The sequence below is a fragment of the Drosophila subpulchrella genome, chromosome X, assembly GCF_014743375.2.
Source record: "Drosophila subpulchrella strain 33 F10 #4 breed RU33 chromosome X, RU_Dsub_v1.1 Primary Assembly, whole genome shotgun sequence".
Taxonomy (NCBI): domain Eukaryota; kingdom Metazoa; phylum Arthropoda; class Insecta; order Diptera; family Drosophilidae; genus Drosophila; species Drosophila subpulchrella.
Genome location: NC_050613.1, coordinates 12042569 through 12066745, shown reverse-complemented (window position 1 = coordinate 12066745; position 24177 = coordinate 12042569). Strand labels below are relative to the sequence as shown.

The 24177-nt window shown below is 40.4% G+C and overlaps 1 protein-coding gene across 26 annotated transcripts in view; it reads left to right on the top strand.

Annotated features, from left to right (window-relative positions):
• LOC119555898 (neurobeachin) overlaps nt 1–24177 on the top strand; it is a 193626-nt gene that overhangs the window by 150728 nt on the left and 18721 nt on the right. For 9 of the 26 annotated variants that reach the window (XM_037867573.1, XM_037867572.1, XM_037867578.1 and 6 more), the window contains 18 exons: nt 1794–1920; nt 6181–6377; nt 9106–9227; nt 9408–9534; nt 9608–9727; nt 10305–10451; nt 10826–11396; nt 11500–11585; nt 13884–14024; nt 14459–14598; nt 15094–15307; nt 15953–15997; nt 17138–17146; nt 19199–19451; nt 19970–20112; nt 20193–20383; nt 20483–20688; nt 21078–23842. In XM_037867573.1, coding sequence (XP_037723501.1) covers nt 1794–1920; nt 6181–6377; nt 9106–9227; nt 9408–9534; nt 9608–9727; nt 10305–10451; nt 10826–11396; nt 11500–11585; nt 13884–14024; nt 14459–14598; nt 15094–15307; nt 15953–15997; nt 17138–17146; nt 19199–19451; nt 19970–20112; nt 20193–20383; nt 20483–20688; nt 21078–23842 — 5604 coding nt within the window. Of the gene's footprint in view, nt 1–1793; nt 1921–6180; nt 6378–9105; nt 9228–9407; nt 9535–9607; nt 9728–10304; nt 10452–10825; nt 11397–11499; nt 11586–13883; nt 14025–14458; nt 14599–15093; nt 15308–15952; nt 15998–16242; nt 16260–17137; nt 17147–19198; nt 19452–19969; nt 20113–20192; nt 20384–20482; nt 20689–21077; nt 23843–24177 lie in introns of those variants that run through there. The other 17 variants (XM_037867587.1, XM_037867580.1, XM_037867577.1 and 14 more) reach the window with 11 other exon arrangements.

The window sequence follows — 24177 nt, the reverse complement described above, 5'->3', positions numbered from 1 at the left end:
GAATTAATTGAAAAGGAAATGTATAGACCTTTTTTAAAAAAAAAAGATATTATTATTATATATTATAATAAATAAAGTCAAATTCTTTTTAAGTATAAATTGATATATTTATCCCATTACTTTGATTATAACTAATGTAAATGCGGATTTCAATTATTTTTATGTTTAAGTCTTAACAAAATATTCAAGCACTGAAGAAATCAATTGCGATTGTTAAATAAACAGCAATAAATGAGTTTTGGCCAACAGAAAAGCACAGAGAAATCTGAAAAATCAGGGCCAAAATCAAAGGGCAAGAAGAATACGCCCGGAAAAGCGGAAAATGCTGGCAAGCGACCAAGGATCCTGGGTAATAACAAGTGCCCTGTGGTGCAGTTACTAAAATGCAGAGAGAATATTTCTGATTTTACACAAAAGTACATAGTGTGTATGTACATCAGTGATTTTTGGCTATTTAAGTACGTTTTGTATGGGCAATAGCCGTTTTCCAAAACCCCAGGTGTAATTTCAAGTCCCGGAGGAAAATGTGGTGGAAAACCCATTAAAGCATGAACTTTTGTGGGCAATCTACAAATCGGAAAATTAAATTATGCGTGTTCAGTACATTAGAAAAACAAAAATGAAAAAAGTTGCAAGAGGTCGGGAAAAATACGAGCAGCGATAAATGAAGCGTAAAACGACCTTTAAAACTGATAGCCAAAAAATGGATATATAAGAACATGACAATACTTGGCAAACTTCATAATTTATAAACTTAATATAAATTATTTTTATTATTATTATTTTATAAAATAAACAAAAATATAATTATAAATATATAAATTAATGTTTAAACATTTTGAAAATATTCGATCTGACACAAAAACTTTTTAATTTAATTTTAGTGCAGATAATTAAAGAATTTGAGTTAATAAGAGTTAAAAATAGTTATTGCATCGAATATATAAAATTGGCCAAATGGAATTCAAAGAATGCCAGAGTTTATACAGGCCATAAACTTGTATTTATTCACGTATGTATTTAGTCACACGAAATTCCCCACAAATTCGGTGTATTTTTTTTTTATTAACGAAATTGTGGAAATGACAGGAAATAATAAAAAAAAACAGAAATATATATTCAAAGCGATATTCGCAACGCTTTCTCTGCAATTGCCAATCAATGTGCAATCTTCTCAGTTTCTGCGAATGTATCTGTTTGTGTTTGTGTGTGTGTGCCAATGGCAATAATCATAAAAAACCGTCAAATGCTTTGTTTTTGTTCTCCAGAATTGAGGCAATAATGCTGAAAGGAAAAACGAAATTCGAGGAGGAAAACTCGGTCTTGGCTTGCGATTATTTTGCCATTACTTTCCATTATTTTACTTTATTTCAATGACTGTTTACATTAGGCACACATACACATACACATACACACTCTTACGCACACAGACACACTTGAGAAAAAGAGAGAGAGAAATCAGCAGATAAGTGCTGCATACTTTCGAGCGCGTGAGCTGCTTATTTTGGTCTTTCCTTCCACTTCCTGTCTTTGTTTGCTCTGTATGTGTGTCTATCTGTGTGTGCCAGTGTGCGTGTGTGAGTGTGTTAGCAATCTTGTATATGTGTGAGCCACTTTACTTTTGCTTATTGAGCTGGGCAAAAGCAATACACTTGATACTTTGATTTCACCCTACACTTTTTCTCTCTCGAGATCTGCTTTTCATCCTCTTCCATACAGAAACAATCTTTATCTCTATATTTGTTGATAGCCATTTAAAATAAGCATTTCTTTTGTTTGCTTTCCAATTGCAGGCGGAGATTTGGAGCGTATTCATCGCCATCCTGCGCAAAAGCGTCCGCAATCTGCAGGCCTGCACCGATGTCGGCCTCATCGAGCATGTTCTCATCCGCCTGCAGCGCTCCGAAACGGTTGTGGCAGGTGAGAAAATCTTTATTAATATTCACACATTCAAAATCACTCATAAAAGTGTCTAAAAGTATGCAACAAAATACTTTTAATCCGAAAATTCGATGTATTCACACACAAGAACTATGTTCGTTTTTCACTGCATACTTTTAGACACCTTCTTTTTATGACTTACAATAAAAATCCATATTTACATAAAATAAAAAATTCAAAAGCGTTGATTTAACATACAATATTTTTAACTATTCACTTCTAAATTAAATTACTGGCAAACAACATTTATAAAAATAGCTCCAGTAAAAACCGCTTTCGAACTCAATGATAAACAATAGAAACTAATTCCTAGCTTTGATGATTCCTCGTTCAAAAGGCATAATAAAGGGCATTCGTACTATTTTCGGTCAGTACTTAATCAAAATTTTGAGCTGGGCATTTTAGAGTTCTCCGTTTCGCAGAACAATGGAGTTTACACTTCTCGGCCATTGTTTGACTGGTCTGAATAGAAGCCAACCTGACTCCGGTTTTGCGTTTGGTCTGGTCCGCTGAACTGCCTCTCGATTAATTTCACGCTTGTCAGCAGCACTGACACGCCCAGTTGCGTACCCCCCATACTACGCCCCACGGAAAACCACCGAACCACCCAAAAAACCACCCAGTGGAGCACACAATGAAAAGCCATGAGAAAATGTGGGGAAGTGGATTTTGATGGAACGGCCCAGCTCGGCTCGGCGGCAAATTTGCTCTTCATTAGCGACCCTCGCTGGCCCCGCCCATTGAGCCACCACCCACCGCCTCCTGCACCACCCTCTGCCCCACCCCGAAAGCCCCAACCACACCCCCATCAGCAAACCAGCACACACACACAGAGACACACACATGATGCCTTAAGCATGTGCGTGCCTTTGGCTTTGATTTTGATTATATTAAGTCAATGACACATCTGCGGTCTTCACAAAATCCCAGCAACCCTACCACCAACCACCCAAAATACACCACCACCCACCCACTTTTGCACCACCCAACCAACCTCCCCTACTTCTTCATTCCGCATTTAACGAACTGTAACTGCTGTCAATTTGCAGTCGCTGACTTTTGAGCTTCATGTGTGCGTGTGTGTGTGTAAGGCCCGAAGAAAGGAGAAAGGGGAGAAAGGCCGCAAACAGAGACATAATTCATACATACACTGAGGGAAACACTTATGCAACTAAATCACCCGACTTCTAAATTATTTTCTTTCATTTAGCTTAAGGCTCTTTTTAAGTGTTTATAATTATAAATATAAAGGGAGGTTTTAGAATCACTTCAAAAGAGGCCTAAAAGTATGCATTACTTATATATTGAAGTGAATCCATAAGACATTCATATCATATAAAAGTTTGTAGCATACTTTTAGACACCCTTCAAAGTGATTAGAAAACCCCTAGGGATTTCTTTATTAGTTTTCTAGAAATTACAAATATTTGACCTTTTTTGTCCAGTGTATTAGGTATGTCGATCTATCACCAGCTCTTCTCCCCCTTACACTATATATATATGTGTGTGTGTGTCACCTGACAAATGCCAAAACGTGACACTTGCCAAGAAATTAGATAAGTTAAAAGTTCGTTGTCTCGGGCAAAGTTGAGCTTAGAGTAGCAACTTTTCGGATTCCATATATGTAAGCTACCAGTACATGTCTGCGTATGAGTGGGTATCTGTATCTGTAGCTGTAGCTGTAGCCGTATCTGTAACTGGTGGGGTAAAAGATTCATTGCCCAGTTTTCTGAGTTTCAACTTTAAGTGCTTAAAAACTGGGCAATGCAATCGCAAAAATTTGATAAAAGAAATTGTTGCGTTAAACGCTCTCACTTCTTTCTCCTTCTCCTGTTTCTTATATATATATAAATCCTTCGTTTCGCTGATTTTTCTCCTGGTGCTGATGATGATGATGAGTTGGGGCAGTAAAAACTTTGGCATGCCAAGGAAAATGTAATTAAATGCTGATGAAGCTGTGGCGTTGGGAGGGAAAAAGTATATGGGAAATGTTGGAAAAAAGCCAGGGGGCTGAATACCAACTGGGGACCAACTGGGCGACATTGTCGTCTGGGGAATGCCGCAGGGGAATGGGCAGTGATGGGGGCTTGGAGGTTCGTGGTTGGAGGTCGGATAACTTGGGTCAACCAGTGGCCCACAGGTTCAACCAGCCAGAGTTACTCAATTTCTTAATTCACGCAACCAAAAACGTGATGAATCGTATGAATGCACTGAGATATAAATGATAGGCCAATGGGTATTCAAAAATAAAACATTGTCAAAGATGGTTAAGATAGTCAAAGGCAACACTGATTTCCAAATTCGGTTAACATAGTCACAAATCACTTAACTAAACCTTTAATTTCCAGTCCCTCAAAGACTAAGAATTAATGTAGTATGAATATATCTATATCTGTATATTGATATCATATCTAAAACCTTTACCATAGTTAGAATAGAATTAGAATTTGGACGCTGTAGCTTAAGTAGTTTGAGCTCCACATTGATTCTTAAATTTATCAAACAGAGTCTTATATATATTATATATATAATATTTTCGGTGCAGAACACTGCGTGTGTGTGTGTGTGTGGGTATAAGTGGGTGGTGGAAGGTTAATATAGGACAACATGTGAGCGAGTGAGAGGGGAAAACAGAAGGTAAGCCAACAGTCCAAGCATTAAAACGGCCCGAACGTCCCATTTCAATTAGTGTGCATTACAAATGAAGTTTGGGAATAGCGCAGCAGTCGTTGGAAAACCAGACGACCTCAGGAGGAGGGCGTGGCAAGTGGGCGTAGGAGTAGGCGAGACAGCAATAGAGACAGAGACAGAGAGAGAGAGAGGCAGAGCCAGCGGAGGCAATCAGTTTGAACTCCGGAATTAATAACTATTTGGCCAAGCTTTTGGCTAAACTTGATTGAAAATGCATCCCTCATAAGGAGGAGAGGTCGAGAATGGAGCGAGACAGGGCATAACTTCTTGGAACAGAGGGAGATAGTAAGGGTGAGAGACAGAGAGGGAGAAAGGGTAAGCGAGAAAAGACATCATCTCCTACAACGCCATCATCATCATCATCTGCGTGACTTACTGAAGACATAGATAGATGAAGGATGGAAATAGTTTTCGGTTCAAAAACTTTTACCCCATGGGAGTTTTCCTATTAAAATTTCATAATTTATATTGCAAGTCAATTGAAAACTTGGGAGTTAAATGTCCTGCAGCAGCTTTGAATAATATTTCGTAGATATTTAGACAAGACCATGTTTTATTACATTTACCTATATAATGCTGCAAGTAGTAATCCGCCTAAAACAGAAATCCCCTATTCTTAAGACATTTCTAGAAAGTAATTTCGAGGCATCTTCACAATGATTAACCAAAAAATATGACTGTTATGTGGCAACTTTTATGCGGCCTCCTGACCTTCCTGAATTTCCTTTCGCGCCTGGCAATGCTAAAAACAAATGCAATATAGCCGAGATGGCCTTGCCACGACCACGCCCATCGTTTCTGCTCCGCCCCAACCAGCCTTGCCCCTCGGTCTTTTGGCATTCGTTGTAGGACCGTGTGTCCTTGCCACTTGGATGACCGCGAGGACTTTGCATTCGGTTTTGCATTTGCTTTCGCATTTGCAACTTGCCACCTGAGCTAAAACGGGAACTTGATTGTTGCCACAAACACCCACGAACACCCACCTACACACACACACACACAGACAGTTAAGTTTGGCAGGCTGTCAGGTGCATTTGCACATATCCTTTAGGCCTTCAACCCATTTCCGGCCTTTCCGCACTTAATGGCTCGAACATATAGCTTGGATAACTCCCTATTTCGATTTGTATAACTAACTTTGTTTATGCCTAAGAAGAAAAAAAACCTAATTTAAAAAATATCATGTATATATTTATATATATATTTTAATTGGAAGCCCCAAACTCTCTTAGCAAATCCATTTACCATATAAGCAATATATAATATATAATATAATATAAGAAATTCTATAAATTTAATTTAAGTGAATTTCGCTGTGCGTTGCTTCTTAGTTTCGAGTGCCTTGCTTTATATATATAAAAGATAGAGATCATAAAAAAAAACTCTTTAACGCCAAGAAACTAAGGTTTATAAATGTCCATCATACACAGCATTTAGCAATTTCAGTTTTTTACGTTTCATAAACTTCCGACATGGAATGCATAAACGTGTATCTGCCGCTGACACTGACCCCCTTTTCCATTTCCACCCAACTCTATATACTTTCAGATCTGCTCATCGAGATGCTGGGCGTGCTGGCCAGCTATAGCATAACGGTGAAGGAGCTGAAGCTGCTCTTCGGGACGATGAAGGCCAACAACGGCAAGTGGCCGCGTCACTCGGCCAAGCTGCTGAACGTCCTCCGGCAGATGCCACATCGCAACGGACCGGATGTGTTCTTCAGCTTTCCGGGACGCAAGGGATCGGTGAGTGCTAATAGACAGGATAGATGGAGGATGACCATAAACAAATATGTATAATACGAGAATTTATGGCTGTATTAGAGATGACCTTTAGGAGTTAACCTCTCAAGCATAAGGTCATTAAGCTTTTTATTACTTTTGGTGATTTGAAATCAATTTAAAAAAAAGTGTCTTAAAGTATGATGCATTTTTTTATGTTTAAAAAAATTGTTTTGCCTACTTTTAGGTACTTTTCTTAATGATTTACAACTACCCAAAAATAAATTTTGAATTTGAGTTAAGGGAACTCCAATTGTTTCGTTATACTTATTAATATTAAAAATTATATAATTATTATATTAATACTTAGGTACAAACATAATACTTTTTTTATAAATGTTGTTTTGAGTTAGAGCAGCATACATTTCCCTCTACTGGCTTCTGCCTGATATTGAAGGTTCGCTAGCTGTTTTCTTTATTTTTTTTTTGCAGTATTGAGGCCATGCAGTTCGCCAGAATTTTTTTATTGAATGCAACGGCCAAAGGAACAAAGGAACAAAGGCCCATATACCCAGCACATTCGATATAGGACGAGATCCCTCGGGGATGCTCCTCCGTCGACATTTCCGGGGGCCTTTTATTTTATTGCCTCGCTCTTAAAATGAATTCGAAATGTGAATTTCCCAGTCAAGCTCCGTGTGTGCGAGTGTATATTTTTTCCTGTGTTTGTTATCTATGAGCTTGACCACTCCCACGTATCACGTTTTTTTTTTTTTTTTGTGGGAGGAGGAGCACTCCATCGATGTGTCTGTCCATCGCCCCATAAACACATAAAAAATGCCATAAAGTGAATTGGAAGTCAAATGTGAGCATTGCATGGATGGCGTTTCGCAATTGTCGCAAAATGTCTAATAAATAGACGGGTGCCACCCTGACAAAATACCCAACAGAAATCACCCAACCATCTATCCATCCATTCAATCCACATGATCCAATCCACCGCGCAATCTCCTCTAATTTTCGGTTTTTCTCGGTTGGGACTTTTCACGCATTTGGTTTTTTTTTTAATTTTCCGTTTAGCCAGCTTTTTGCAAGGGGGAAAATAGCAACCATCCGCCCCACTTAACCAGCGATCTGCGATCCACAAGCACGCCTAATGCCATTGATGGTGCTGATTGCAACAGGATGACGACGGGACTCGATTCGAATAATGAGATTTTCGGAAAAGCCAAAACCCAAAATCACCAGGGCACCATTTCAGCTTCCTGTACCCCGGCGTTTACCCACTACTGTCACGGGAAATGGGGGAAAATTGGGAAAATGTGAAGAGAGAGTGCGAGTATGTGTGTGTGGTACAAAGTTGCCTGCAACCGCAGCAAAACTCCAACAACAGTGTCAGCCTTTGTCACGTCCGTCTGGCCTTAACCCATTTAGTGCCGTTGGTCTCATCTGGGTCCCCAAAAAGTGGTCTCCATGTCCCAACTTGCCACTCGAGAAGGCGAAACCACTAGATAAGTGCAAAGTAAATGAAATTTGATCTTTGCGAGAGGGTTAAATAGTTACATAGAGTTCAAAGGCAAAAAAAAGTGATTTAATAAACTGAAAGCAGAACTCAACAAATAAGTAGGTAAAATAAATCGAAGGGAATCTATTAAAAATGATGTAGGTCAACCTAATTGCTCAAATAATAGTTCTCAACTTAAGATTAAATAAACCCAAAGACAAGAATATCAATCTAGAACTAAAGCCCCAAATTTTAAGCATTAAAACCATCAAACTTAACTTAAACAATTGACAATGAACAAAAAGAAGATTCCTAATTAGTTAAGTAAACCAACTAATAGAATTCAAAGAGAAGACACTCCAATTAAATAAATTGGCACTAAATTCAATATAAGGGTCAACTGAAATCAATCAACTAAATTCACAACATTTTAGTATCGAATATTAGTTTACAGCAATCAACAAATTCAATAACTTAAAACCAATAGATAATTACCAAGAGATTGTCTCAAAGGGAAAACAATGAGTGACTTGGCCATCAAATGCATAAATATTTGTTATCATATGGAAGATGAATTACCCAATCTGATGCCTCAAGTGGATAATGTCAAATGGCATTTCAAGAGAGAAATAATATAATGGTATTTTCCACAGGATTATTCAGACAGACAAAGTGAAGTGCATTTAATTTATGAACTGCCAGCAAAATTGCACTTTAAATAGTAGACAGAAGTTGCTTTCATCTTGAATTTATCCTATTTTCCTTGGGAAAACCATCGTCGACCAGCCGTTAAGCCATAGTATTGATGATAAATCAAATGTGCTCATTTCCTTTTAATTTCAGTTTATTTCTGTTTTGCGGCTTCTTCTGTTAAATTCTGCAACTCCAACTGACTTTCCTTTCCTTTTGCATTTCTGGATCCTGGAATTGCTTTGAGTTTTGAGGTTTTCACAGGAAATACATTCGTGTGTAGTCTGTGCTTCGATGTGGAATGTGCCACAAGTTTCCTAGCCAGTCAAAAGTATTTCACTCTGTGATTTATATGCTGCTTGGCTTTGGGGAACGGAATTCCGAAAGGCTTTTGGGAATTTTCAGAGTTGTTTGTGTCCATATGTTAAGTCAATTATGCGGTTTATTAAAATTAATTTTCCAATTAGTACCTAATGTTAAATTTAATTGATATTTAATCTAGATATTGCGGTTAAACTTCAATTGGTTTTAATCGGTTTTTGGTTTTCACTTTTATAGGCCATGGTCCTGCCGCCGTTGGCCAAATGGCCCTATGAGAATGGATTCACCTTCACCACCTGGTTCCGGCTGGATCCCATTAATTCGGTGAATATCGAAAGGGAGAAGCCGTACCTGTACTGGTGAGTATAACTCTAGGCCTAACAGTATCTTAAATATATACGTTTTCTGTTAAAAATATATCTTACCATCTAAATTTATCTAAAGTAACCGTATTTATGCGGTGCTGTATTAGTTTTTATCGATTTGATCGATAATCGATATATTTGTATTTTCAACCGAAATCGCCTTAATATTTCCAGCTTCAAGACATCGAAGGGTGTGGGCTATACGGCGCATTTTGTGGGCAATTGCCTCGTCCTCACCTCGATGAAGGTCAAGGGCAAGGGTTTTCAGCATTGTGTGAAATACGAATTCCAGCCACGAAAGGTAAGATAATCCCCACATCACTCACCACTTGAATTGCCCTGACGCCTGTCTCTCTTTTCTGTATCCATTTCAGTGGTATATGATTGCCATAGTGTATATATACAATCGTTGGACGAAAAGCGAAATCAAGTGCCTCGTTAACGGACAGCTGGCCTCTTCAACTGAGATGGCCTGGTTTGTTTCCACAAACGATGTGAGTACCCATGGACATCTCAATAGCATATCATTTCGATAAATATTTATTGAACGTGTTGAGTTGTGTTGTCTGTATTGATAAGCAGGCAGCCATTTATGCTTAGAATATTATGAAACTACGTGTCAATAAAATAAAGCTTTATTATTCAATTGAACAAAATAATATATGAAGATGATAGCTGTTCTTGAAGTTTCTAGACTAAATATTAATTACTTACTTACTTTGTGGTATTCTTTTGTAGTGAATGTTGATTAGTTAAATAATAAAATCTTTTACAAAGGTATCAAAAAGTATGCAAAGAAATGATAAAAATGTGCAACTACCGTTTAAAACAATTTATTGTTGCATACTTTTAAATGCTTTTTAAAGCGATTTTGACTTAAAAATTGGTTGAATTTGAAAATCTTTTACAGAATGTGTCTAAAACTATCACTGAAATAATAAAAACGTGCAACTTTTATCCCTAAAATATATTGTTGCATACTTTTCGGTGCTTTTTAAAACGAATTCAATTATGACTTCCTTTTTTGCTTGAAATTTGGCCACTTTAATCCATTTTTCAACCCCTTTCCAGCCCTTTGACAAGTGCTACATTGGAGCCACCCCCGAATTGGACGAGGAGCGCGTGTTCTGTGGCCAAATGTCGGCGATCTACCTTTTCAGCGAGGCCCTGACCACGCAGCAGATCTGTGCGATGCACCGCCTGGGTCCCGGCTACAAGGTAAGTGATGCGATGTGAGCGATAGTTATAAGGTTTTTCGGTGGGTGGGTGGTCATTTGGTTGGCTGCATTGGTGACCTGGTGACCTAATGACCCACCCCACCCGACCATCGGCAGCGAGGGTCAAGCGCACGCACCACTGCACCACTTTTGCACAGCCGAAATGCCGCAGCAAAAATGTCCTCGTCTGTACAGAATAACGTAATTCGTTTAAATATACATATATATTTTCTTTTTTTTTTTGCTCCTTTTTTCTCTCTCTCTCTCTCGTTCCGTGTTTTTTAAACTTACTGTCCGATGCACTGCTAAAAAAAATGCACCAAACACCGAAAAAAATATACACAAAAACACTGTGTGTAAACCAAAAAAAAACAGTCGCAGTTCCGGTTCGACAACGAGTGCTATCTAAATCTGCCGGACAATCACAAGCGGGTGAGTCACTTTCAACTTCTGCCAGCGACCTTGGGGGCGTCAGCACTGCCGGGCGGCAGTGGGAGTGGCACCGGAAGCGGTAGCGATGCGGCAGCAGCAGCGGCAGCAGCCGTTGCCGCCGGCCAGCAACAACAGTTGCAGCTGCAATTCCAAACGCTGGCCGCCGAACAGGAGGCGCGGGCGATCGATTGGTCCGATGAGAGGCTCGATTTGAATGCGGCATTTGTGAAAATTCGAGCGGTCTTAACCGCCCGCAATGCAGTGACCTTGGCGGTCACCGGAAGTAGCAGTAGCAGCACCCCCACTGCAGCAGCAGCAGCAGCAGCAGCTGGAGCAGGAGCAGGAGCAACTACTGCAGCAGCAACATCTGCTGCTGCCACAGCGGCAACACAAAATGAAAACGATGCAGCAGCAGCAGCAGCAGCAGCGGTACAACAGCAGCAACATGCAACAACATCTGGCAACGCTGACGATCCGCTCGGCCATTTGCCCACCGGAAATGCTTCTTCTTTTGGTATTTACACTCTTCTTTTTTTTTTCATTTGCCTCCATTTTTCATTTTAATTTTTAATTATAATTTGTATTTAACTTTTCATTTGGGCACCGCAATCCAATAGAGCAACTCCGTCGAATGTCCAGTGTGAGCAGCTTGAACTCACTGTTGGGAACCGCCGACACTGAGGAGGTCAACCAGCTGAAAGCTGTAAGCGAACTTTATTTCAATTACATTTTATTTTGTTTTTTATTTTGATATTAAATTTGTATTATTTCATAATTCATTTTGTTCTGAAAAGTAAGGCCAGTTTTTGTAGGGTTGGCTAGTAATTTAAATTTAATGAGTGTACCATACAAATCACTTGGGTTTTGAAATAACTTTTAAATGTTATTTTGGCTGTCTAAAAGTATGCAATGAATAAAGGATTTTCCACAAAAAGGAAGGACATAATGCTGCATACATTTAGACACTTAAAATAACATTTAAAAGTACTTTCAAAAACTTTGACTTTTGTGGCACTATCGAATTCAGTTTGAATATTTTTGGTAATTGAATATTATCTGTTTGCTGGTATTTCCAAAAAGTTAACTAATTAAAAATACTACCGCATTCAACTTTTAATAATTTTTAATACCATGTGTTCCTGTTATAGGCAAAAAAAAAAATAGGTATTATAATTTCAGTGAGCAATTAAGAAGTTACCGGCAGCAATTAAATCGATAGCTTAACGTTTGTTTTCAAGTATATATACTTTGCTTTTTTAAAGTCAGAGGTGGCAAAGTTTTTGCCCGTTTTCAGTAAGGAGAAGTAAATGTAGCGTATACCTGGGCAGGTGTCTCAAAACACCGTTAGCCCAAGAAAACAAAAATGCAGAAAAAAAAAAATACCCAACTGGCGGTAGACAAAGGCGAACATGTAAGGCCAAAAACCGACCGCCCACCGCCCACCGGAGATTGTTGGAAATCTTTGGGCGCGCATATTCCATATTCCGCTAGAACATTTTCTATGCCTCTGTGTGTGTGTGCTGTATGCTGCTCCACATTTCAGGACCCGAAACAGCTATTATGTAGACAGCCCACCCACTTTTTACTTGCACCCCCCACAAAACTCACCTGTGCCAGGTATTATGCCATTTTCCATGGGGCGGGGGAGTGGTTGGTGGAATGGGGGTCGAAAAAGTGAGTGCTTTAGTTATTTTGAATGTTGTTTTTATGTGCCAGATCGGGAGTTGAGTTAATGGGATGGGAAAACACGGCCACACACACACACACCAACACACTCGCGCACACGCAATCACATTTACACACAAACATTGCGCTTTTAGGGAGGAAAATGGTGAGGAAAATAGGTGGGCGAAAGTTATGATCCGAAGAAGAAAAGTGTGACGCGGAAAAAATGTTAAAGAAACGCTCATTCAACTAGTAGAAATTCACGCTTTAAACTATTAAATATTCTGCACATTTTTGATTTATTACTTTTTCTTTTTAAACAAATTATATTTCGTATATCCTAACTATTTCTCATGGTTTTTAACCTAATTATATTTCTCTTTCAAAGAGATTTCTCTTTCTTTTTGATTACTTGCCTAATTTCTTGATTATTTGCTTTTCTTGGGAATATTAGGCAGCCGAAAATAAATTTTCTAATTATATAAGCACCAGCTTACATACAACACACACTGCCAAAATGCACAAAAGAAGATGAAAATTCGAGGCTCGAGGAAAATCTACACCCGGAAATGCAACGAAGCGTGCTGTGTATATATTGTATATTTATTCTTGAACAGCATTTGAATTGTTTAATATTAAACACACACATACACTGTGCTTTGTATGTGTTTTGTACTCGTGTGGGTATATTGTTATGACCTAGCAGGGTTTTTTTTTATAGATCTCAACAGAATTTATCAGAGCACAAAGAACTAGAATTTCATATAGCTGTACGTAAAATGCTTTTCGCAAAGCTCAACAAACAGAACTTTTATTAAATTCCATAGTGCTGTTCTCATTTTTGAATTCTTTGAACTTATTAAATTATACGATTTCATTTATAAGATTTCTCAAGTTTTCTACATATTACTTTTGATTTTGCTATTGGGTATCTGGGTATTTAATGCTTCCGATTTTCGAACTTGGCTTTTCCTTGGAAACGTGCTTTTCTTGTCTGCTGTGTGTTGCTGTGTGTGTTCATTTTTTTTCGTTTTTATTTTGTGTGCCAGCTTAAAGGCAAAGCCAAAAGCAAAGCTAAAGACAAAGCCTAAGTAAATTGCAATAACTGAGGACAAATCTTTGGACCATGGAGAGTCCATGGGGTCCATGGAGTCCATCCTCAGTGCCCAGCTCGATGCCACTCGATGACTCGCCGAAAGCCCGGGCTAATCCCTGCCATACATATATAGTATATACACACTCCTCCTATTCCCCAGATTCCCACCCAGATATTTCCCCTGATCATTCCACCCAACTGACTGAAACCATCTACTCGTATTTTTTGCTGCCTACACAGGTCCTGTACGATGGCAAACTATCGAATGCCATTGTGTTCATGTACAATCCGGTGGCAACCGATGGTCAATTGTGTCTGCAATCATCGCCCAAGGGAAACGTTTCATATTTCGTGCACACACCGCATGCGCTGATGTTGCAGGTGAGTAAATGACTGGAAAAAAAAAACATCTAGAAGGTGAAAAGGTGGCTGTTTGTCGAGGGGAGGGCGCCGGTTCATAGTTCATAAGCCTCCCAGGAAGCATAAATTCAATGCAGAAAATTTTACGACACCAGAGCATGCCTTGGCATTTCTTATTAGCCCACGAAAAGGTCAGAAAATACAGGAGAGCACACGATGCTGCTGAGGCGACCCTCTGGCCCCAAAATTATTCAATAAATTTTGTAGTAATTTCTTGGGCAAACAACACACACAAATCATAAGAAGCAAGATGGGACAGGTACCAGGACCTATAGCATGGAGCACGAAGCGAACGTGTCCTGTGCAAAATATACCGAATGCCAAACTGATGACAGCTTAGGCGATTAATAGACCTCTGATTAAATTGAAATTTGCTTTTACTTTTGCTTTTGCAGGATGTAAAGGCCGTGGTCACGCACTCGATACACTGCACCCTGAACTCGATTGGCGGCATCCAGGTGCTGTTCCCGCTCTTCTCACAGCTGGACATGGCCCACGAGGGCCTGGGCGACATCAAGCGGGATCCCACGCTGTGGTGAGTGAGAAATTACCAAGAAATCTGGGATCTAACATCTATAAAACATATCATATCATTTAAGTGACTTCCATCTCCCTGAATATTGTTAGCAATATGATAAGTAGATCTATCTTATACTACCAAAAATAATGCAGTACCTTTACTTATAGCCCATCCAAAACCCTTCGATAAATCTTCGATTAAAAGTTATTGCTCATATTTAGATACATTTTAAAACAAGTCTATTGTTGGAATTCACTAGTGTTTCGAAAAACTTTTAAAAAGGTGCCTAAAAGTATGCAGCTATAAAAATAACGTAGTCGGATTCGGATTCGAAATATATTGTTGCATACTTTTAGACACTTTTATAAGTGATTTCAAGTAACAACATCGTATTTTAAATTTCCTAGGGTATCTTATCTAAGTCTTATCTAAATGTTTCCAATTGACAATCTATCAATATAAAAATATATTATTAAGGACTCTCCTAATATCCCATCTAATTTCTCACAGCTCCAAGCTGCTGGGCTTCATCTGTGAACTGGTGGAAACATCGCAGACGGTGCAGCAGCACATGATCCAGAACCGGGGCTTCCTGGTCATCTCGTTCATGCTGCAGCGCTCCTCCCGCGAACACCTCACCCTCGAGGTCCTGGGATCCTTCCTGAACCTCACCAAGTATCTGGTCACCTGCCTGTCGGCCAACAGTGATCTGCTGCTTAAGCAGGTAAGTCGGCGGTGAATCCACCACATGCCTGCCAATTCGTTATACCATATATACTATATATATATTATATATATAAATAAGGAGGGACGATCGGTTGCATTGCGGACCACGCTGCGTATTCGCAATGTCAATGGCATGCCGTGTTCTGTTGTGATGAATGTGATATGTATTTCTATGTATGATACTGTATATGTATAATAACTAAGTTCGATCTAAGTGGGTTATTTTTTTTTTTTCTTTTTTTGGGGTGGTTAAGCATGCGAAAGCCCGCCCCTCAGCAGAATATCTCCTTGCGAATTTGATTTACAACTTTGTTACGCGTTCTTGTTGTTCGTTTACACCCGACATAACAAAAAAAACCAAATCAAAATGAAAACCCAACCCATCGATTGTTTATCGGGTGGCATGTTAACCCATCTCTTTGGAAAAGAAAAACACAGAAAAAAAGAAAATCCCAGAAATGATATGCGATTCCGTCTCGTTTGTTGCTTTCTCTGTCTCTATCTCTCTCTCTCTCTACACACACACACACAAATATACATATATTTATACATCCAACTCTATCTATCGCACTCACTGTGTTTTGCCTTTTGTTGATGATGATTTGATGATGATGATGATGGTTATGATGATGATGGCGCACAGTTGAACACAGGCCTGCGTAATCCTTTCAAAAAAGTAAACACAAACGTAAACAACTGCTCACATTTCTCGTTATAAGTAACTGCACTTGAGAATCTCTTAAGCAAATATACTCGTACTCGTACTCGTACTACTCGCATATACTCACAAGCATCCAACGTCTATCCACCCACACACGATATATGTATATACTTACATATATTTATGTTTGTTTTATGCCATTTGCCAGCCTGTGCGACCTGGAGGATATATCTCCCCCGCAAAATCCCATTGGTTGCCCATTGAATTCTATAACCCGCTTAGTTTAAAGGTAGAGCAAAGCCTTTGTTCTATTATTTAGTCTGAGTGGAATTTGAAAACTGAACGAAGTGGCTTTTGATTGGTTTTCTTATCAGTAAACTAACTAAACGGAATTCGAGTATTCTACATTGTTTCATTTTTAAAGAACATGAGTGTCTATTCTCAAAAACATGATTAATTTTATACTTGAGTTCATTGTTAAATATCATAAGTTACAGCGTTTCATTGATTATTCTACCGGGTTTTTGTTTTACCAGACTGTTGCATGAATTACTCGCACACTGTTTATCTGCATGTGATGTGCTTCGATTGGCCTAAAGCAAATTGTTCCATTATTGCGTTCCTATTGCGATCAGTTGCCGCCATTCGATCCATTTACGTTCCATTCCGTTTCGTTTCGCTTGCACTTTGCACCTGCCTGGGCACCTCGCTTCGATTCGCTTGATCAGCTCGAAAACATAAATGAGATTAATCAAAATTAATACTTTCCCTAGCCAGAAATCAGCAAGACAAATGAATTGCCTAAAAGAAGAACAAATATTAACTACAACTTAACTGTCTTCTTCTACTTTTGTCTGCTCTCTATTTCACTCTCACTCTCTATTTATCTCTCCCCTGCGCTCTCTCTCTCTCTCTCTCTATCTCTCTCTATGTGTCTCCTGCCACGCCCACCGTTCCCACACGTTCCACACTCATGATCGCTTGTCCATTTCAATCGTTCCCCGCTTCTTACTATTGTGATCGTTTATCGATAACTCAATTAAAATGCGCCTCATCAATACTCAAACACTCAAATCACACACAAATACGACAAAAACAACAACAACAATAAATAAACAACAACAACCGATCTAAAAACAACATTAAAATCAACATGAACAACAACAGTTCTACCAGGTGAAGCTCAATTCTCGAATTCTCTGTACTCTCTGTACTTGCATATATTCCAAATACTATATCCAATATATGTGTAACATATGTGTTTCCGTTTCCGTTCCACTGTTCATAACGTTTCGTTTCATTTTGTGTCTGTGTTTAGCGTAATTTGTTGAACATCAACTGTACATATTAAAGTAAACTTCCATCTCATCATCATACCCGACCATATTCATCGATTTGTATACTACATATGTCTATTTGCGTATAATATAGCCAACTCAATTCGCTCTTCATTCCATTTCGTACCGTTACGCTTTGTATAACCGCAGAACCGCAACGACAAACCGCATAATCTTATTAACTTTGTGGGGAACCTTAAGCGCCACCTCAAAGTTCCTCCCCCTCAAAAAAAAGAAAACCACCATCGTCAACCTCTGATTTTGATTTTGCTTTCCCTGGACCCTTACCACATTTTTCACCACACACTCCGTTTTTCGCTCAATTTGTTCAATGTGTCATTTGGATAATTGAAGCGAAAGTTGTGTTCACAGCACCGCATCGCATCTTCCTAATTGCTCGCCTCGCATATATCCAATCCCTTTATATATATACAATAACATCCCATACCATAACATCCCATACCATAACATACCATACCATACCATTCCATACCGAACCGTACCATTCCCCACAATCCGATTCTCCCTTGAATAAATTTCTGGTAGCAAAAGAAAAAAAGATCGAGTAAAAGAAAAAAAAAACGAAGAGTTGAAAAACTGAAAATATTTCTCGTGGCACCTTTAGGGGTGCTGGTTGCATTTTTATTTTACATTCGGTGCACAGCTTTTTAATTGGGAAACTTCTCTGGCAGTAGTCGAGTGGGGTTTGGTTTTGTTGAGGGATTTTCAGGGGGGCTTTGAGGGGTGTGAAAACCTTGTTGCATTGTTGCCAGAGAGCCATGGCAACAACATTGGCGAACACTGGTTTTGACAATCCAACAAGTTGAGACGATGGCTTAACAAGTTTTGTTTGGGCCCGCCCAAAAGCTGATGAATGAAATTAAAGCGGATTGCGAAGCGATTCCCACTCGCCGGATTGCCCTTAACTGGATTACACTCAAATATTCTGCACACTTTAATGCCGTCCATTAAGTGACTCTCCAGGCGATATTCTACTGGTCTGGTATTAAACCAACTGGAAGTTTCACTTCCTAGTGCTACGCTTGATGGCTTAAACTGACTGCTATTTTGGTAAAAGAGATTTAAAAGTGAAAATGGGGATGTAGGTTACAAAGCTGTCGGTATGATACGAATATTGAGATGCAGATAGTCCCCCAAACCTAAGTCAGCCTTTTAGATAGTTTCGGTTAGTTTATATATCATAAGAACAACATGAAATCATTTCGCCGTTATAAATTATATACATTAATTAACCCTACTGTGTTATTTATTCAAATAATTTTAACCCTAACTTAACTTAACCTTACCTTAATTAGCCTAGCCTAGCCTAGATTTAGTTTTAGTTTAATTTAGTTTAGTTAAGTGTTAACCCCTAACTTTTGAAGCTAACCTCATGAATACCGGAATGCAATTGTTTGTTTCGTTTCATTTCGTTCCGTTCCATTCCGTTCCGTTGGAATTTGATTTTATGTTCGTTGATTGCCGTTATGCTGTTTGCTGCATGTGTTACCTGTTTTACCCCAAAATATGTACTACTACTACTACTACTACCCAAACAAAAATCAACATCAACTACAACAACCTTGACAACAATAATATAAAAACCGAAACTCATGTTTAACCGTATGTATACCGAAATCAATCTCATAATTTAAAAAACCTGCACTCCTTTGCCCTCCTTTTTAAATATCCACACGCCTAAATCTCTTTGCCTATTCCTATATCTCTATCTATATACTATATCTATCTGAAAATCTATTTATAAACACACACACACACCCTTTCTTTTCGAGCCAATCCCCCCACAATCTTTTCTTCTTTTGCCACGAGGCAAAGTCACCCAATCGAATTGTGAGAGGACAGCATAAGTTACTTGACTAATTCCCCGCAGTTGTTCTGTTTCTCGTTTCTCACGTGGCAGCTGCTGGACCACGTCCTGTTCAATCCAGCCCTGTGGATATACACACCCGCGAATGTCCAGGCGCGACTGTACTCCTATTTGGCCACCGAGTTCCTCTCGGACACGCAGATCTACAGCAATGTGAGGAGGGTCAGCACGGTCCTGCAGACGGTGCACACCCTGAAGTACTACTACTGGGTGGTCAATCCGCGGGCCAAGAGCGGCATCATTCCGAAGGGACTGGGTAAGTAACTATAGGGAAGCAGATATTCCCTAGACTTGCCGATCTCAGAACAGCATTTCGGAAAATTGTTGGTATAGGCTTAGTATTCCAGCAAACAAAACTCCAAACCGAATTCAGACACTTAAAACTTATATCGAATTTTTTTTGGGTAGGGGCTCAGTTTTTAAGCTAAAAAACTCGATAAGCTATTCTGACACTTAATAAAGAAATATAAGGCATTTTCTTATTCTTGAAGAGGTTTTCTTACCAAGAGTACTCGAAAATATATAGCAAAGCATATAAGCATATAGTTATATACAAATTTAGAAAAAACGTAATCTTACAAAAATATACAATTAAAGAATAATGTATTATCTTTTGTGATTGAACTGAAATCAAATCTTTTCTTTTCAATATTTAATAATTGATATTTGATTAATTATAAATAAACAAAACATGTTTTTAAGTAAAATCTTTTAAAATATTTTTAAAAACCATGCAACCATGGAAATTTTTTGATTTTGTCTTTTTGCCAACAGATGGACCTCGTCCGGCTCAAAAAGACATTCTGGCCATCCGGGCCTACATCCTGCTGTTCCTCAAGCAGCTTATCATGATCGGCAATGGCGTGAAGGAGGACGAGCTGCAGAGCATACTTAACTATCTGACCACCATGCACGAGGTGGGTCTAGCTGCCCTAGGAAAAAATACTACAAAAATGCATTTAAACGTTTTTCCACCATTTATTTTTTCGACTTTCAGGACGAGAACCTGCACGACGTGCTGCAGATGCTCATCTCGCTGATGTCGGAGCATCCCAGCTCCATGGTACCTGCCTTCGATGTGAAGCACGGTGTGCGCAGCATCTTCAAGTTGTTGGCGGCCGAAAGTCAGTTGATTCGGCTGCAGGCCCTCAAATTGCTGGGCTTTTTCCTCTCGCGAAGTACCCACAAGTAAGTATTAGTAGTAGTTTTGAGTAACACAATTTTCACAGGGAAAATCCTTTTATGTTTCTGTATTAATCTAACCCGAACTCTCTTTACTTTCTCTTGGTTTCTCCCATTCAGACGCAAGTACGACGTGATGTCGCCACACAATCTGTACACACTGCTGGCGGAACGATTGCTCCTCTATGAGGAGTCTCTCTCGCTGCCCACATACAATGTCCTCTACGAGATTATGACGGAGCACATCTCGCAACAGATCCTGTACACACGGCATCCGGAACCGGAGAGTCACTACCGTCTGGAGAATCCAAGTAAGTGAAGGGATCTTTTTAAGAAATGATAATATTACCGAATACTTAAAAAAAATCAATACCTTTTTGAATTTATAATATAAATTTTGTAAAAATATATAACATTTCTATGAAAATAATGAACAAATTTAGGGAAAATTCTATCTAATATATTAGAAATATTTGTTATCTTGATTCACATTCAGATATATCTAAAAATATGTTTAATTGATCTTGATATTTATATAATAATATGATATTATGATATCATATATCCTATATTAATATGATAACAATTTGTTTTAGTGATCGTTTATTTGAAATACTTCGAGAAAGGATTTATTTTTAATTTTCTCCATTATAATTTTTTATTTCTCTCATTTATTCAATTATTTTCTCTGCCCATCCAGTGATCCTCAAGGTGGTGGCCACCCTGATTCGGCAGTCCAAGCAGACCGAGTCCCTGATCGACGTGAAGAAGCTGTTCCTGCAGGATATGACCCTGTTGTGCAACAGCAATCGGGAGAATCGACGCACCGTGCTCCAGATGTCCGTCTGGCAGGAGTGGCTCATTGCGATGGCCTACATCCATCCGAAGAGCAGCGAAGAGCAGAAGATTAGCGACATGGTGTACTCCCTATTCCGCATGCTACTTCATCATGCCATCAAGCATGAGTATGGCGGTTGGCGAGTTTGGGTGGATACCCTCGCCATTGTCCACTCGAAGGTGTCGTACGAGGAGTTTAAGCTCCAGTTTGCCCAGATGTACGAGCACTACGAACGCCAGCGAACGGATAATATTACAGATCCCGCCCTGCGTCAGGCCAGGCCCATTAGTACGATCAGTGGTTGGGAGCGGGAGGAGCTGCATCAGCAGCAGAATGGTGGATCCGCTGCAGCGGCAGTGGCTCCAAATCAGCAAGTAGCAGTCGGAGCGGTCAAGGGTGCCGTTTCCATTGCCTCGCTGGAGGATGTGCCGCCGGTGGTCGAGGAGGAGGTGGAGGAACTGGAACTCGAGGAGGTGGAGATCCAAGAGGGTCCCATCATCGAAGAGGCCGAACCGAAATCCGTGATAGCCAATATTTCCGATGTCTACAACGAGCAGATCAAAACGGATGCCACATGCAATGGAAATCTGGAGGAGGTCAAAGAGGAGGATCCTGAGATTCAGGAGCTTGTTGAAGATCTCGAGTCTAAGCAACCGGAAGCATCTCCGTTGGGCGCCCTCAGGGAAACCCTACAGCTGGGCGATGACATGGATGTCGAGGAACTGGAGCTGGCCACCGCCAAGGATTCGCTCAATGCGGAACAGCATGTGGCGCGAGTTCTTCAGGCCTCTGAGGCGGCGCTTAACGATTGCAAAATGGTCGTCGATGATGCGCTGCAGGAGTCATCATCAGTCCTCAAGGACGAGGAGATCGAACTGGCGGTCAACGAAGTTGTTCAGGGTGTCCTTAACAACGAAAAGAAATCCCAGGCCGATAAGGATAAGGAACAGTCCGTGGGGCAGGATAATGTCAATGTTAGCCTGCTGAACAGCAAGAATCTGCTCAACAATAATAATAATAACAATAATAACAATAGTCCGAGTGCCACGCCCACAGAGCCTACGACGACGGTGGGAGCGGAAACGGATACGGAAATGGAGGTCAATGCCAATGAGATCGTGAGCAGCAGCCCACTGGCGCCCAAGGAGGAACGGGAAACGGAAACGGAAGCAGAAAAGGGCGCAACACCGGAAGTGGAAACACCGGAAACGGCCAAGCCAAGCCCCATAGTCCCCAGCCCCGTAGTAGCAACCAATCAAAAGACTGAAGATGCAGCCAACAAGCTGAACAACAACGAGAAGCTGGCCGAAATCAGCGCTAGTCCCGAGCCCATTATTGTGGTGGAAACGCCAGAGGCTGATCTTCTCCAGCTTTCCGATACCGAAACCAAGCCGGCAAAGGAAACGGAAGCAGAAGCTGAGGATCCGGTGGCATTGGCCGTCAGAGATATTGTTGAGCAACTCATCGACAAGGTGATCGATGCCACGGAAGCGGAAACGGCCAGTGAAAACAAAACAGAGACCAATAACAATGAACTACCCAAGGGGGAAAAACCCAAGTCAGAGCCTGGGCTTTCCGAGGTGGAAACTCCCGAGAGTCTAGCCGCTGCCGCCGAGGAAATTGTCCATGAGGTAGTGGAAGCAGCTCTCGTTTTGGTTCATGAGGAGGCTACTCCGGCGAAACAGGAGGAAAAGGTAGAGGATCTGCTGCAACTGGATCAGGAGCCTGCGGCTACCGACGTTCAGGAAGCCAAGGCTCTTCCAGAAGACCCAAAAGAACCAGAAGAAGATCTCAAAACCCAAGACCTTCAGGAACTTAAAACCGAGGAACCCAAGGATCACAAATCCCAGGAAGTACCCGTGGAACTGCCCCAAAAACAAGAGGAGCATGTGGTGGCCATTGTCAATCAGGTGCTCGACACTCTGGTCGACGAAACCGTCAAGGCCGTGGCCGCCGAGCAAACCACCCAGACTTCACCCGCCCCCGAGGAGGAATCACCCAAGATTCTGGCCAAGGAATCGGCGGTGACGCCAGTGCGTGTGAAGCCCACTGAAGTGGACTCCACCACCCAGACGACGCCGAAAAATGAGGCTGGATCCAATCTACTGGTGGAAGAGGTGCAGCAAGTCCTTCAGGAGGACGAAGCTCAAACATCCGGAGGCATTGCCTCCCTTGAAGATGAGGAGTACTCTAATCAACAGACAGCATCGGGTGTCGAAAATCCCAACAGTCAAATTGAGGCCAATCATTATGGCCCCGGCAATCCGGAATCCAAGCAACAGCAACAACAACAGCAGCAGCAGCAACAACAACAGCAACAGCGCTCCAAATCGGGTTCCACACGACCCATGTTCAGTCCAGGACCAACACGTCCACCCTTCCGGATACCGGAATTCAAGTGGTCCTACATCCATCAGCGACTCCTCAGCGATGTGCTCTTCTCGCTGGAAACGGACATTCAGGTGTGGCGCAGTCATTCGACCAAAAGCGTCCTGGACTTTGTCAACTCCAGTGAAAATGCCATCTTTGTGGTGAACACGGTGCATCTGATTTCGCAGCTGGCGGATAACCTGATTATTGCCTGCGGAGGATTGCTGCCCCTATTGGCCAGCGCCACGTCACCCAATGTGAGTACTTTGACTTTTAAATTGAAGAGAATTAGAAGCCGATTGATCAAGATATAGGGTCCTGGGGAAAACAGTTTTGGGTCACCATTCGAAATAACATGAAGATAGTTTAACAAATTTACAAACTTTGAAAAGTAATATTATAAAGTAAAGTATAAAATAATTAAAACATACCCTTTTTGGGAGATGTAAAACTAAATATACGGTAAAAGGTTGTAGAGTTGTAGTTTTTGGGTCACCTTTTTTAGTGTACTTTTTATTTATTGTTAAATGGGTATACAAATTTAGCATGAAATTGGTTAAACAAACTGTGAAGAAGAAAAAATGTAAAGTAA